Consider the following 14,875-nt stretch of genomic DNA (forward strand, 5'->3'; position numbering starts at 1 on the left):
AAACAAAAACGCCTAGTAGGAGGGCAAGCAAATAAATAAATAAAATAAAATATACTAATCCCCACAGTGATACCTTAGACAGCCAGGTTCAAATGTTTTAATATAGAAGTAAGCAAAGCGTTTTCCCAGTTCCTCCTCCAATCTGCTGGGAGGGCTGATGTCATTCACTGGACAGGGCTTGGGACCAGGAGAGTACGCATGAACGGCCAGATGGGCCAGAGATGAGGGCTCCAAACCCAGAAACCCAGATGCTCGCGCACATCCACAGCCAATCTGTGTGAAACTCCAGCAAAGCTAATGGACACTTTTAGTCGCACACAAACTCCAAACCCTCAGTGTGATCAAACGTTAAGGAGAAGTTAGTGGACATTTGTCCAGAAGCCTGCGAATCATCATCACCACTGTTGTTGCCCAAATCCTCATAGTATATGCCATGTTGTGTATTGTGCTGCTGTGCTGTCTGCTATTGCTTTTGGGATGATGTCCTTCTAAAATAGGTGCACTACAGTAAACTGAACAATAAATACACTATATAATGTAGGCATAAAGGGAACCTTACAATTAACTACAATTAACTACAGTACAATAATGTACTGGCATGCTGTCGTTTCAATCTGACCATCTGGAGGAGAACATTCAGGACATCTGCTTTGAGGACAATGGACCAACAACAACACAAAAACTGACAGCCATATAAGGTCACCTTACCTGCTATGCAGAGGCCGAGAATGCTCAAGAGGACCAGGATGTACAATGACACGATGGCATATTTGATGGCAGACAGGGAGTTGAGGTGGCCACAACAGCTATCTCCCTTTCTCCTCTTTGAAGAACAGGCTAAGGGGACACACACACACACACACACACACACACACACACACACAAAAAAACAATTTACCTTAGCAACCCACTCGAGTGAGAAATGTTATATAAGACCTTGCCTGAGGAAATCATGACTAAGAATGGGCAGACTGACACCTCCCGAGGTGTGTGGATTACAGATGATCACTTCACAGCGCTGCTTGCTGTTATTTCACTTCATTCAGATGACGGTCAGGCTGTTTGGAGAGCTTGTCTTGTTCATGAGTCATGTTCCCATGGGGCCCTGTGAGTGTTTTGGTCAGTAAAACTATTTGTTTTATTGCTTTCAGGTGCAGAGTATTTCAATAGCTAAAACCCTGGAGTAAACAAGCATGGCTTCAAAAAACAAAAACAAAAGCGAAGCGTAATCGAATGACCGCTTTATATGAATACCATGACATGATGGCAAGAAGAAAGAATCACATGTAGATATGTTTAATCTTGATGATCTGTGTCTGCAGATGCTTTGTAATGGTTTTTAAACAAAATGCCTCAATAACAGGTCACGGAACACGGGACAAACAAACATTAGAGTAAGCGAGTGAATATAGTTTAGCTTAATGGAACTTAGATTTTCATCTTTGGGGGATGCAATAATACGTAGCACTCTCATCCATCCCATTTTATCTTTGTTTTTCGTTCGGCTCTTCTCTGGTGTCCTGTGCTCTACTCTGGTGGTGAATCACGCCCCTACCCATAATGCCACCGTCTGCCATGTTTCAAACTCCGCTGTTCTGTTATTGTACGCGTGCCGAGAAACAAAGCAAAAAAAAGCAAAAAAGAAAAGCTGCTGTACAGGACACGTTGTGTATGCCATTTATTAACACGGGCCCTAAACTGGAACACACACTCTGGGCTCTCCATCCGTCAGATCTCCCCCCACAGATCTCCCCTCCACCTAATGGCTGCAATAAGTCATTAAAGTGCTTAGAGTGGCTTTCAGCGGGTCAAGGATGATCTCTGGTCTCGGACTGCCATCGCTGGAAGTTGTGCTTCGGGATTTGTTTGGGAGAAGGGTGGGGCTGTTTTGGAAAGATGTGGTCCTGATGAGAGCAGAGGGATTACGTTTCATTTGGGGAGTTTACTGAGTGAATGTCAGCATCAGCAAAAAGCCAGGCATGCAAAAAACAAAACACACACACACACAGTCCACAGATCTGATGTGAGATGAAAGCAGAACGTTTACGACTTTGGATAGGATAATAAGCCACACACATCTGATCCACATTGAGAGAAATGATCCAAGACCTTTTCTAATGGTCCAACACTGTTCCTCCTTTCAAAACCACTGGAGGTAGGTCTACGATAGACTGACGTGCAATACTTCACTGTTAGTAACAAAGCATGTAAAAAAGATCCAAGAAGTACATAGCTAGTTTCAACAGACATTTTGAATTGTTTATCTGAGGATAGATTTGCTTGGCATAGCATCCCCTTGTATCCCCTATCGTACAGCAGGCCATGGAGGACTAATTAATCACCCTTTCATTCGTCCCATAAAAGGAGGGAGAGGTAGAGAAACAGAAGAGAGATACAGAGAGAGAGATACAGAGAGAGAGAGAGAGAGAGAGAGAGAGAGAGAGAGAGAGAGAGAGAGAGCGAGAGAGAAGGCAGCTCAATAAAGGACAAGCAGTCAACCTATTTTCCATAAACATACTTCTGCCTTCTCGGCAACATGGTTTCAATTGTCCCAAGATGGATGATGTCATGCCGGCAGAGACAGCGGCGCAGGCTCTTGTAGCTGCACACATGCTGGGACGCTGGACTCTAAACGCATAATAATATCCATGCAGAGGAGGGCTGAGGGAGGAGGAGGGGGTTTGCGAACAAAAAACACACACACACTCCACCCCGAGTGACGAGATACACCTTTTTCTGTTGCTTAAGAAAAACACAGCTGCTTTGGTCACACATGCGTTAAGACTTAAATGTTTGGAGAGTGGTTAAGCAATTTAAAGGGCTCTGGCACCTTGAGGCTTACATCTCTGGCTCTGGGCATAAAGCACTGGGACTTTTCTTGGACATGGCACATTGCTCACAATTTGTGGAACAATTAACAGTATTCGTTTATGGTATGGAATTCTGGTAAAGCATAATTTATGAGCCAAAACCATTCCTTACAAGCTATATACTATATGTAAGCATACCGTGCTAGTATACTTACTCCCTGAAAGAAATCACATTGTAAATAGACAATGGCAACCCTCTGTGAAAAGCCATACACATTAGGCTTGAATATCACTGTAGAGTTGGTATACAATGTTAACCCTTATGCATAAAACATTGGGTGCTAATTGTTTGCAGTTGTGTGTCAACTTGAATCAAGGGGGTCCACATTATTTGTGGGAGGATGTAAACAGCCACATAAAATGTACAATGAGGTCTGGGCATGGGAATGATTTACGCTCAAATGAACGTCATGTCTGTTGCTTTATGTTTCAAGTATCCAGGCAGTTTAGGTATATTTTATGACAATGTATATTGTATATGCTTTTGATACTTCTAGAAACATTATGTAAAGTGTGACTCAGTGTTGTTGTTACTCTCAATGTCTCATACAAACAAAGATGAATAACTCATAAACAGCTCAGCTAAACTTAATACAGGTACTTTGCCTTAACTTGAGCTGCTTTATCTGCTGTATCCTACTCCATCTGTCTCAGTGCTCTAGTAGTTCCAGAGTTGGCTAACCATACTGTCCTGTCTTATATGTTGTGTTATGGCTTACAGTACATGTCACTATGCCTGCATGATGAAATTGCCCTTTGGCGATATATATATATATATATATATATATATATATTTATATATATATATATATATATATATATATATATACACACAGTATATATACTTTTTTTAATTGAATTGAACTGAATTGAATTTTCAAAATGGAGAACAAGAAGCTCGGCAAAACACCTATCCAAGCCAAAGCTCTCATCACTCCTTGTGTGAGGAATCAGGGCATGACCCCCAGCCCCCAAACTGACACCCCCAGCCTCCAACTGAGCAGCTTTAGTCCAAGTGTCATATTTCCCCATATTTATCTCCTCAATTAGAACCTGACCCACGGTGAAACTGTGACTAACTTGGTGGAACCAGCCGTGTTTGCCCTCGTTGCCATGACGACACCACCCTGCGTCCAGCACCAATGGTGCCGTGTGGTATCCGAGACGCAAACCGAGGAGGGCTGATGTGGCGTAATTACTGGGAAAGCCGAGGAAGGCCACAGACAGAGGTAGACTATACTGGAGTAAAGTGGTACAGTAAACAGACCAGCCGCAGGTCTTTGGAAATGGCGTCATAGTGAAAAAGAATCTCCAAATGTGGCCTTACACTCTTCACACAGGTTGAGTTTGGAGAGGTTCCGTCCATCGTAGGCCTCCTCGTAGAACGAGCCGTTGTCCCGGTCCTGATAGGTACTCAAGTACATGGCCTTGTTCTCCATCCTGCAACAGAAGTAGAGCAGTAGGCATGACATAATGCCATACAGTACATCAAAACCAGACAGTGTTAACGACTCTCTCCTCTTGTGGTCCTTTTTATAGAACAATAGACACTTTCAGAGATACATGGGCCAGAAGAGGGCTGACCACACCACTGGCACCTAGACGATTTACAACACGCTGCCAACGCAGACTAACATTCCATCCAAATGCAACATACCGACTCCAGGTCTGCATTCTGCAGTCCCATTGGCTGCCCGCTCCTTCCAATACATTTATAGTGATTATAATCAGTATCAGAGTGGCTGGCACCCCCTTGGCAACTCCTTATTATGAAGGAGACTTCCAACCCTTAATGCCTTTTAAACGTGGTAGCTGATTTTTTTTTCCACAGTCTGTTGTCCTGAACGACTTGGAGAAAGTAATTAAACATTAATCACTGCCAGAGACGTAAAGGGCTGAGGGGGGGAGGAGAGAGATGAAGAAAGAGCTGAAGAGAAAAAAGAATGGATGAATGTGATCCAGAGTGAGACAGAAAAGAGTTAAAACGTTCCAATAAAAAGCTTTTGGCTGCGCCATCACTGAACAGTGAAGGTCTCATAACGTTCTAACGGGGCCCTGTGCCTGTTTGGACATGTTTAGAAAAAGGAGAATCCCGTCGACTATGTTTAACTGTGTTTAAACATTAGGACTCCTAAATGTCAGTATGGGCTGATCCATTTCTTTAGCCCTGCAATGAAAGATATACACATATATATAACATCTGGCTGTAAGTGAATGACTTTCTCTCTCCCACCAGGGAGTGGCAAACACTGCAACAGCTGGACAACAAGCCTGGGGTTGATAAACTCCTATCACAACAAACACAAGACTGTATTACAGTATAAGTCACACAGTCAAATGCTATAAGTTAGAATTTAGTGGCAACTTCCAATGTTGTTTAAAGCAAGACTGGTTTTACTCTTTCATCATCAAGAGTGTTGTTGAACACGGAGACCCAGGCCCACTCATTGCTGCCGTCTAGTGCTACCATGAAGGCCACGGCCTAAGACCCTCCACAAACATTCCTGGCTCAACAGCTGTTGGGGCGAAGGACAGAGACAGAGAGGGAGAGGGAAGGAGAGGGAGATAGAGAAAAGAGAGGAGAGAGAGAGAGAAACCACACATTCCTTATCCATGGTCCTTCCCACAGTTATGGTGGGTTAGTTGACAGTCTGCAGGTCATGCATGAGCAAGAAAGAGAGAAACAGAGAGAGAGAGAGAGAGAGAGAGAGAGAGGGAAGGAGGGAGAGAGAGGTAGATAGTGCCAGAAAGAGAGAGAGAGAGAGAGAGATGTTCTCTGGCTGAGAGCACAAGCCCTGCTGTGATAACACCACAGCATCATGCCTGCCACACAGCACCGCCTCGGGCCACTGAGCAGCCTCCACCACATGAGACGGATCATCTCTCCTCTAAACAAGTGCAGCCTCTGAATGGGGCTATTTTGAGGGTTTCAAAGCATTTAGAGGAACAAAAGTTTGAGTGAAACCAGAGAAAAAAAAAGATGAAGCAATCAATAGGGCTCATGAAATAATGACACCCCACACCACACTGCCTTGTTACTGGGCACACAAGTCGGGGAGAAATCAGTGAAAGCCGCAGCCTTACTTCAGTGGAGGGCTGCCATTAATAGCCCTCGCTCTGAACAAAACGTAAAGTACAGGACTGGACGAGGGACTGTTTAGCAAAGTCATTAAAAAGCGCTCAGTCTGGACTTTTTCATTACGCTGGGGGGGGAGTGAGGGAGGGAGGGTGCTGCATGTTGACATTTCAGCTCCAGCCTGACTCACACACTTGTGCTGCTAGGAGACGACCTGCGGGGAGATGACCACCCATCAGTGTTGGCCGAGAGGAGGACATGGAGAAAGAGCACCCTGTCTCAGCCTTATCTCGCTCGTTCAAATCTGTCCTCTTGACTCCGGTTCAAAAGGTTGCGCTCTTGCATCGCCTTATCGTGCGGCTATTTCTCACTGTTATGCCAAAATCACCTCACACGCAAAAACAAGTCCATCTATCCATTTTGTTGTTCCGGTGGTAGATGGAATCTCTGATTCAAGCTGACCGGTACCAGATAAGGTCTTTCAGGGTCAGCCCTATCGGAGCAGTGTCTTGAGCCCTGGATTTGTTGTCCATACGGTCCGGCTCTTGGTCTACCTGACGTTGTGCAAGTTCCTGCTGCTCTCTGCAGACCTGCAAGCCTGAATGTATGACTTGTGTCCAGCTGCCTTAATGAGCTTAAAGCACACTGGAGCGACAAAAACAACCCTTGTAACCAGAACTTCAAAGCACAGCACTGGCATCTCATCAATCACTCTGAACACAACCCAGGGACTGGGCACTGGTGGGCTGGGGTGTGTGTGTGTGTGGGGGGTATTGTATAAGTGACGTCAGATCTGTGATCGGTGGCATTTACTGACCTCCACTAGGGATTATTAACATCCACTGAGTGCCATTAACATTTGCTAAGATGGACCTTGTCCAGGTCAACATCTGTTTGGAACCCGAGGGAGTTTAGGTATTATGTCTTAGTCAAAACATGCCACTTTTGAGAGAGGGAGATAGATGTACAGTCATCTATAACATTCCTTGCATGCACAACCACAATGCCATTTCACAACATTTGGAGAGAATTGTAAAGGTGTGTGTGTGTGTGTGTGGAGAGTTGGGACCTTATTCCCAGCAGGAAACTAGTCTGTCATGCAACAGTATTTTCCTCCTGACTGAACCACAGTGCAAAACGCACCAGGGTGTTACTCAACCTGTTGCTTTGCCACCTTCTGTCATGGCTAGTGATGTGCTCTGGAGAAGGTATCTAAGTGAACTTATTTTTTGTTCCAGCAAATCATACAAAGCAAAATAATACAAACTACAAAAGGAATAAATATCAAAAGGTGTTTTTAAAAATCTGACTTACCTATAGGTAGCTCAGTGTGAGTTTAATAATTTTGCATGAGAACAGCCAAGATGTTTATTTAAATTTATAGGTTCTATTCCTGTTTGTCACGTCTATTTTCCGATGACAGTCATTAGAAGATGTTTTCCCTGTCAACGATGTGGCTGGATGACAGAACGGAGACGATCCTGAAGTAAACAGATGAGAAGCCGGACAGAGGAAGGAATAATGCACTGAAGACTGAGTGCGACTTCATAAGTTAATTCCGTACTTGCAAAGTGCAGTGGAAGCATGAATGCTGCAAGTGACGTTTATACACGCCGAGGCTGTCCCTAATTACTTATGTCCTTACCTCATTCTACAGTCTCCAGTTTCCCCGCGACTGCGCCCTGGGGCAGTGTCCACTTTTGAAAAACTTTTTGCATCCCACTGCATCAACACGCCCTCTTGTGGACAATTCGCTCTGAGGCAGGCGATAATATGCCAACAGAATCACATTATTGCTAATTAAAACATGCGTAATAACGGTCAAGGAGTGTGTTGTATTTGTTTATATTTGCATGTGGCCAATAGGTACTGCTAAACTGCTCATCAAAATGGCAAGCATAGTAATTCAATTTAGATAGATAGATAGATAGATAGATACTTTATTGATTCCAAGGGGAAATTCATGGCAGTAGTGGAAAAATGAGCACAGCACTTCGGAAGCTGGAGATGTCCACATCTAATTCATGCAACAAAAGGTTCAGAGAATGATAATCAGGCATTTCTGCTGTCACAAAATGTGAGACTGTATGTCTTGTTTGCCAAAGGCTTAATGTGTGAGCTTGCTTAGACCAGTGCAGTTTTAAAAAAATGTTTTGAAAGGCCTTGCTTTACAGTAGCCAAGTCACGCTAACATTTTACAAACTCATCAGTGAGCACATCATCATTCGTTAATTCAACCCTTTTGGTAATTCTTGAGGATGTAGGGTTTCTTACTGGGCTGGTTTATTCGGTTGTTTATTTCTGTTGGCTACTTGCCCGAAGCCTAACCCTCAATAACAGGCTATTACGACAGTGTATGATTAGCCTAACCAGTAAAACACCAGCTAAAGAAAATCTATGGGATAAGCAAACTAGGTGAGTCACTTACAGTATGACAAATAATTGCAGCGTTGCGTCAACGTGGTGCTCCTCCCTAGGTGTGCGCAGATGGCCAGCGGAACGCGGGTGTGGCCTCACAGAAGAGGTCGGGACAGGTAAGGATCCAGCCTTATCTTTGTTTAAAACTGTAGCCCACTCTAAAATTTGCTTCAAATTTACTTTACTGAATTTATAGGAATCGCGTAGTTTACTAGTGGGAAAAGGAGTAGAAATGTGAAATTAGGCTGACTTGACTTGACATGTGTTACTAATTTGTTCTGAAGAGGACATTGATAAACATCTACCAAAACCAAACGATATTCTTCTTCTGGCTGTTAACATAGCAGTCACGTGTGGTTTGTTGGATCCGTAGCGCATAGTTAAACAGGCATTAACGGCAGAATTCTACTTGCATGCCATACTTTCTTTCCATGGAATGCAATGCGTCCGTCCGTAGGCTATCCTCTTTCATGTTATTGCATTCTCCCTGTCCCTGATCCAGAGATGCAATCGAAGTAACGGTCACTTCTCAAAGTGTAAGCTGCCTCGTTAAGTGTGTTAACAGGGGTTGATATAAACTGTAATGACAGGTTGTGTCCATTTTTTTCTTCTGAGTGGAGGAGTGGAAATATTTTGGGTCTGTTGTCAACATTCGTCAAAAACTTCACGCTGTAATTATCAAATGGGTCGCTAGGTGGTACGTTTGTATCGGTAGAACTATTGCAAACATGTCAGTAGTTGTTGACCAAAATACTTCCTCCCATTATAAAGGCCATACCATATACCATATGTTTACTACCTTTTCCAAATGAATACAAATAGGTCCAATGTTCACACCTGTGTTTGATGAAGTATATAATTGGCTTGCAATACAAATGGGCACCATAAAATACACTATGATGGTTTGCCTTTACAATGAGGGATAACTGAAGCTTATGTCTACCTCACTGCACCGTTTTCATTATAGAGTTCCATGGCATGATTCTGTCACTCTGCCATGAATATTTAATGTTTCTGAAAGGAACCAACATTGTTTAAATGTGCAGCTTTTCTTTGATTAGACTGCTCACTGCTCCCCGAGCGCCACTGTTGTCGCAGGCAGCTCACTGCGCCGGGATTAGTGTGTGCTTCACCTCACTGTGTGTTCACTGTGTGCTGAGTGTGTTTCACTAATTCACGGATTGGGATAAATGCAGAGACCAAATTTCCCTCACGGGATCAAAAGAGTGTATATACTTATACTTATACTTATTAAGCTCCTTTAAGACTCCAAGGAGAAGTAAAACATGATTTGTGATTATTATTATTAGATAAGTGATTTGATTTGACAGCTGAAGCTTTCCCATCTCCCATAATCATGTTAAAGCCCAGCAGTGCATTGTTCCTGGTCTAAGTGTTCCCTTTGGACAGCGGTAAACCATTAAGCTCAGTCTTTTCATTAAATGTGCACTTGGAAACCTCACCAGACACCTGTTCATGTGGTTTAGCCTACTGACAGATTCTCATTCACACACACACACATGCATGCACAAATTCCACTTCATTTCACAAATTAATGCTATTATTGTCAAGGGTGGTTCATAATCATAATTGTAGTAATAATAATAATAACTCAAAATCACCCTCTCTTGTTTGCATTAAGGTCACTTCTCAGAAGTTCCTCATGGGCTCATCCAAAAGAGTGTCATACTGGACAGTGGAGGAAGTTTACAACTGGGTGAAGAAGCAGTATCGGGGTGAGCAGACCGCTCTGCAGCGGGCAGTGCTCAACCATGCCATCTCAGGTAGCACCATGCACTTCTGATCACTCACAGTTTGCCATATCACCAAATCAATAGGATGCCCCTTCCTTTGCTTTTACACATCTTATCTCTAACATAGCTTAAGATATGTTTAAGTGGCAAACAATCGATCAACAACTGAGACAGCATATGTTTCCTGTACATTGAATTCTCTCTTCAGACTGCATTTTACTATTATTATTATTATTATGATGATTATTATGTTCCATGAGAAAATGTTTGTCAAGAATGCTGCTGAATGTCCCTGGGCTAGTGTGAGACCGGCTCACTGAGGTCTCTTGGGAGTTTATGTTCTGAGTCTCACCGCCTGCGACTCTCCTGGCAGGTCGGGCTCTTCTGAGGATGAGCAAGCACCAGCTTGACCGGCTGGGCATAGAACCGGAGTCGCAGCAGAAGATTCTACAGGATCTCCTGCTTCTCAGGGTCCAAGAGGAACTGGAGAACCTCAATGACATCTTCTCTGGTAAGGCACATCCAAATCCAGTCACTGCAACTGGTTGCAATTTCTAAAACGGATAGTTCCAGTCCTTGATTATGATTGGCTGAATCACGTTTGATGCCGTTAAACCAGCATCGTGTCATGCCTAACAACGCCCCTTAGCTGTTCTCAAATCAGTCAACCTACAGTCTCTCAGGGCTTATTGCTTAAGTTTATCACAGGAACTATCGTACCACTCTATGTTAAACAGAGTTAATTAAAACCTGGAATCCCTCCAAAATTATGTTTGGATCTGCTTATATAATATGCAAAAATGGACAATGGAAACTGAGATGGGAGGTATTAGGCTGGTTAATGTAAAACAAATAGAAAGAGAGAGACTTCTTGCAAGCCTTTACCTCCTAGTCACGGCATTATTATCAATTCTTTTCATGCATAGCCCTCACCCTCAATGGCTTTCAAATGTAGCCCTTCTATTTAGCTTGTACTCAACCTTCTCTTCAACACACACTAATATCTGTTTGTAAATAGAGAGGGAACAGTGTGTAGAATTGCCAGGCAAGGTATATGTAAGCCTGGCAATGTTTTTTTATTATTACATACACCATCACAAAATATATGTGTTTATGAACATGTACGTACAAAAAATAAACATGGCTGTGTTTTGACATGGTTATGGATTATAACACAATGGCATCACTGGGCATCTTTATGTGTTTGTTATTCAGCTTATACACAGAATGGGTTATTCAGGTCATACTGAATATATATAGCAACAGTCCTCAAGAGGCAGCTCATATTGAAAACTAGAGGTGTGGACAGACAGATCAATTATCATTTGCGGACTGTGTTGTTTGGTGCCCATGCAGGATCTAAGTGTTGTGTTGTTCAATGTTGTGAAATGGAAAATGGAGAGCCAGGGGCAGGTTATTGGTTGAGTCATAACTGAATCCCATCAGCCAGTCAGGCTGCCAGACAAACACCTTGACTCTCCACCTTCCTCGACCCGACCAGACATGCCTGTCCTCCAAAACAAATTGCTATGCCAACCAAACAGAACACACTCTGATATTCCATTTTATTGTTATAGGGGTGCCAGAAAAGCCCCACAAAAGAAAACAAAATAACATAAAGCAATTGTAAAGCAGGGCCGGTCCCAGACTCTGATTGCCCTTGCTGACTTAACACAGAAGCCCTTTAGTGGAGAGGCAGGGAAATGTATAGTGACTGAGAACATGTGGAGGAAATTGGTAGTAGGGTGCCAGACTCACTGTGTTGCGGGTGGCTGTTGTGGTGGATGAGGGTTGCGTGTGCAAACTGAAGAAGTGCTCTGTCTCTGCTCCACAGAATGTTTCTCATCATGACCAAACGCACTGTGGGGGGATGTGTGTGGACTACAGGATGTGGATGCGCTCGACATCTCTGCTGAAGATGGACTGGACATGGAGCATCCTTCCTCCTGTGCAGGGTGGTGGACCAGAACGGACAACACTACACTGGTCATGGCACCGTTTTAGGCACCACCACAAAAGAAGCCTCATAAAGCCTCAAAAATGTGTATCATGTCAAAAGGTTTTTAGAGTGAGAAGCCAAAAAAGGGCCACTAAAGTATCACCAAGTAATGATTAGATTGGCTAAATGAAGCAGTTGAATCCTGTGCATGCAGTACTGTAATTCAGGTCTAACAGTGGCATACCCTCAGAAGACCTGATAACAAAATCAAAATGGCTGCACTGGATCTCAGGTCTAAGTACCTAAGACCATCTCCTATGTAGGTCTATTTTCAAGGTCAGTCATTTAATTAATAGCACAATGTTACAGTTAAGCCAAAGTGCTTTCCAGTTGGAAAATGGACAATAAACATATTTATAAATAAAGGAATAAGAATTAAAAACACTGCAAAGGAAATATATAAAGCGTATTAAAAATAAACATATAAAATGAATAAAGGCATGAATAAAGACAAAATAACAAGGTCATATTAACCTTTAATGCATAACCTGGGTCAAAAGTGACCCGGATGACTTCAAATGTTGAATATTTTTGCGATACATTTATTTCATCATGCAGTATTCCATGAATTCCTCAATTAACTTGTTTTTAACCATTACATATCTTTATTTTCATTTTTCCATTCTTTATTTTTTAGAAAAAGTCGTTTATGTATTACTACCCCTTTAATGCGTAACATGGGTCAAAAATGACCTGCATTAATTTCCTATGGTAATTCATGCATACATGTGTTTATATTTGCAATATTTTAGGAATTTATTTATTTCATCAGTCAATATTCCAGATATAAATGTAATATCTTGTTTTTGATTATTACAAATCACTTTTTCCTTTCTCTGACACAATAAGCAAGGTGCAAATACAATCAAAGTGGTTCAGTGAGTAGGAGGGCTATTGTGTAATTTACTTTTGAAGTAGGTCTACTTTATTTTCTTTAGCTAGGTGGTCCGTGAGGCTTTTTTTTAATTGATTAAGTGGTCCTTGGTCTGAAAAACTTCGTCCAGTTTTCAGACATGGGTCAAAAATGACCCGCATTCATTTCCTATGGTTTTTCATACTAGGCTGCGTATTCCTTTGCTATATCTAGTGAAATAATGTATGTATCATTGAATATTGCAGTTCATTTTGCAGTTGTTCAGTAAAAATCCTTTTGATTACTTCAAATAATTACAAATATATTTTTTTCTATTACTAAATCAAGTTTACAGACATATGTCAAATGTGACCCCTGTGTGCACTTTTGATTAGAAGCAAAAACAAGATATATTAAAACAATTACTTTGATAAAAGTATTAGGTTGTAATTGTTTTAAACAAAATAACAACACATACTATAGTTGAAATATGTGAAATACACATATTTTATCTATCATATCTCACTTTATCACACATGACATCACTAATAACCAATCACATGTATTGAAATATACTATATCTGAAGTATAGAGAACTGTGGTGAATGTGTCCAAATTAACTAAAGCTGATTAAGTAAAACACATGGGTACAATAAATGGCCATTTCAGCACTACATGACACTTGCAAATTACCATTACATGTTTGCCCTTGTACACAGCTTTAGTGCATTGGAAACACAGCTTCCAACTTTTAGTATTCTGGGTTTCTGTGCAGCTCTAGCTCCTCTTCACTTGTCCTTCCTCTCTGATGCCCTTTTGTGGCTCTGTTTGGTTTCCCTTTTCTACATATTTCAATTGTGAGTAATGGGTGAATCTCAATATCCCTCCCTCAGCCCTGAACCCTCAAAGACTTAACTGCCATCAGGCCAAACGTGAAATTCATGATTTCATGTCAAATCAATGATTCATGTCAGTTCTGTTTTTGAGGGTTCACAACTTAGGGGGTCTTGGGATTCAGCCTATATGTGTTTGGAAGAAGGAAGTGACCTCCACACTGCTTATCCTGTGTGGCATGACAAGCTCTTTGCCCAGCTTATTATCAGGGTATTGTGCAGTTAGTATACTGTATGCATCAAGTGCATCCAGTACATTGGACAAGAGCACTATGGACCCATGGGCCATCTCTATCCCTGCTTTCATTAGTATGTCTACACATCTATGCAGAGAACATAAATATGGCTCATGCATGGTTCCCTGGAGCACTGCACGTTGTCACCCCTCAATACCAATAGCAGTTTAACTGATCAGCATCCTGATTGTATCGGTGGAGTTACTGTACTATGGATGTTCAAAATGGAACTAGGTGAAGTATTCTCATGACACATATGAAGAAGCGCATGCATGAAGGGCACGTCTGACCTCCTGAGCTATATGGAATATAGCTCCGCTTCTCTCTCTTCTCCCCTGCTCTCTCTCTCCTCTCCTCTGTTTCTCTCTCTCTCCTCTCCACTGTTTCTCTCTCTCTCCTCTCCCCTGCTCTCTCTCTCCTCTCCCCAGCCTTCTCCTGAGCTACAGTATATGGATATGAAAAGATGTGGGACAAAGAAACCACAGTCACAATGTGATATCAGACATGATGGTCAAGAGAAAAGGAAGAGATCTGATCAGCTACCAATGACACTAAAAGTAATAAACTGACCTATATGTGCAAGGAACACACAGGAAAACAAAACAAAGCTGAATGCATGGGTATTTTTCGCCCACACACAGAAACTTGATGTAGTAATAGAAAAGCTATGTTTGTTCAGAAAATAAGACAGGAAAAGTAAAAATAACTATATGTAGCAATCAAAAATCTTTATCTTGATATATACAAGCAATATTGAATGATAAAATAAATTACTT

The 14,875-nt window shown here is 42.0% G+C and overlaps 2 protein-coding genes across 2 annotated transcripts in view; one reads left to right on the plus strand and one right to left on the minus strand.

The window, feature by feature from the left end:
- Nucleotides 1-7,591, minus strand: part of scara5 (scavenger receptor class A, member 5 (putative)) — a 52,343-nt gene extending 44,752 nt beyond the window's left edge. The window contains exons 1-3 of the mRNA XM_048251211.1: nucleotides 7,261-7,591; nucleotides 4,198-4,310; nucleotides 709-837 (exon numbers count right to left, since the gene is read on the minus strand). Coding sequence (XP_048107168.1) covers nucleotides 709-837; nucleotides 4,198-4,309 — 241 coding nt within the window. The 5' untranslated portion in view covers nucleotide 4,310; nucleotides 7,261-7,591. The remainder of the gene's footprint in view (nucleotides 1-708; nucleotides 838-4,197; nucleotides 4,311-7,260) is intronic.
- Nucleotides 7,592-8,398: 807 nt separating this feature from the next.
- On the plus strand, nucleotides 8,399-14,387 carry LOC125299469 (sterile alpha motif domain-containing protein 12-like). The gene is made up of 4 exons (XM_048250751.1): nucleotides 8,399-8,480; nucleotides 10,007-10,148; nucleotides 10,492-10,629; nucleotides 11,953-14,387. Exons 2-4 carry the CDS (start codon nucleotides 10,028-10,030, stop codon nucleotides 11,967-11,969), a joined length of 276 nt encoding a protein of 91 aa, XP_048106708.1. The 5' UTR covers nucleotides 8,399-8,480; nucleotides 10,007-10,027; the 3' UTR covers nucleotides 11,970-14,387.
- The last annotated feature ends 488 nt before the right edge of the window (nucleotides 14,388-14,875 follow it).

The sequence above is a fragment of the Alosa alosa genome, chromosome 8 (genome assembly GCF_017589495.1).
Source record: "Alosa alosa isolate M-15738 ecotype Scorff River chromosome 8, AALO_Geno_1.1, whole genome shotgun sequence".
NCBI lineage: Eukaryota > Metazoa > Chordata > Actinopteri > Clupeiformes > Clupeidae > Alosa > Alosa alosa.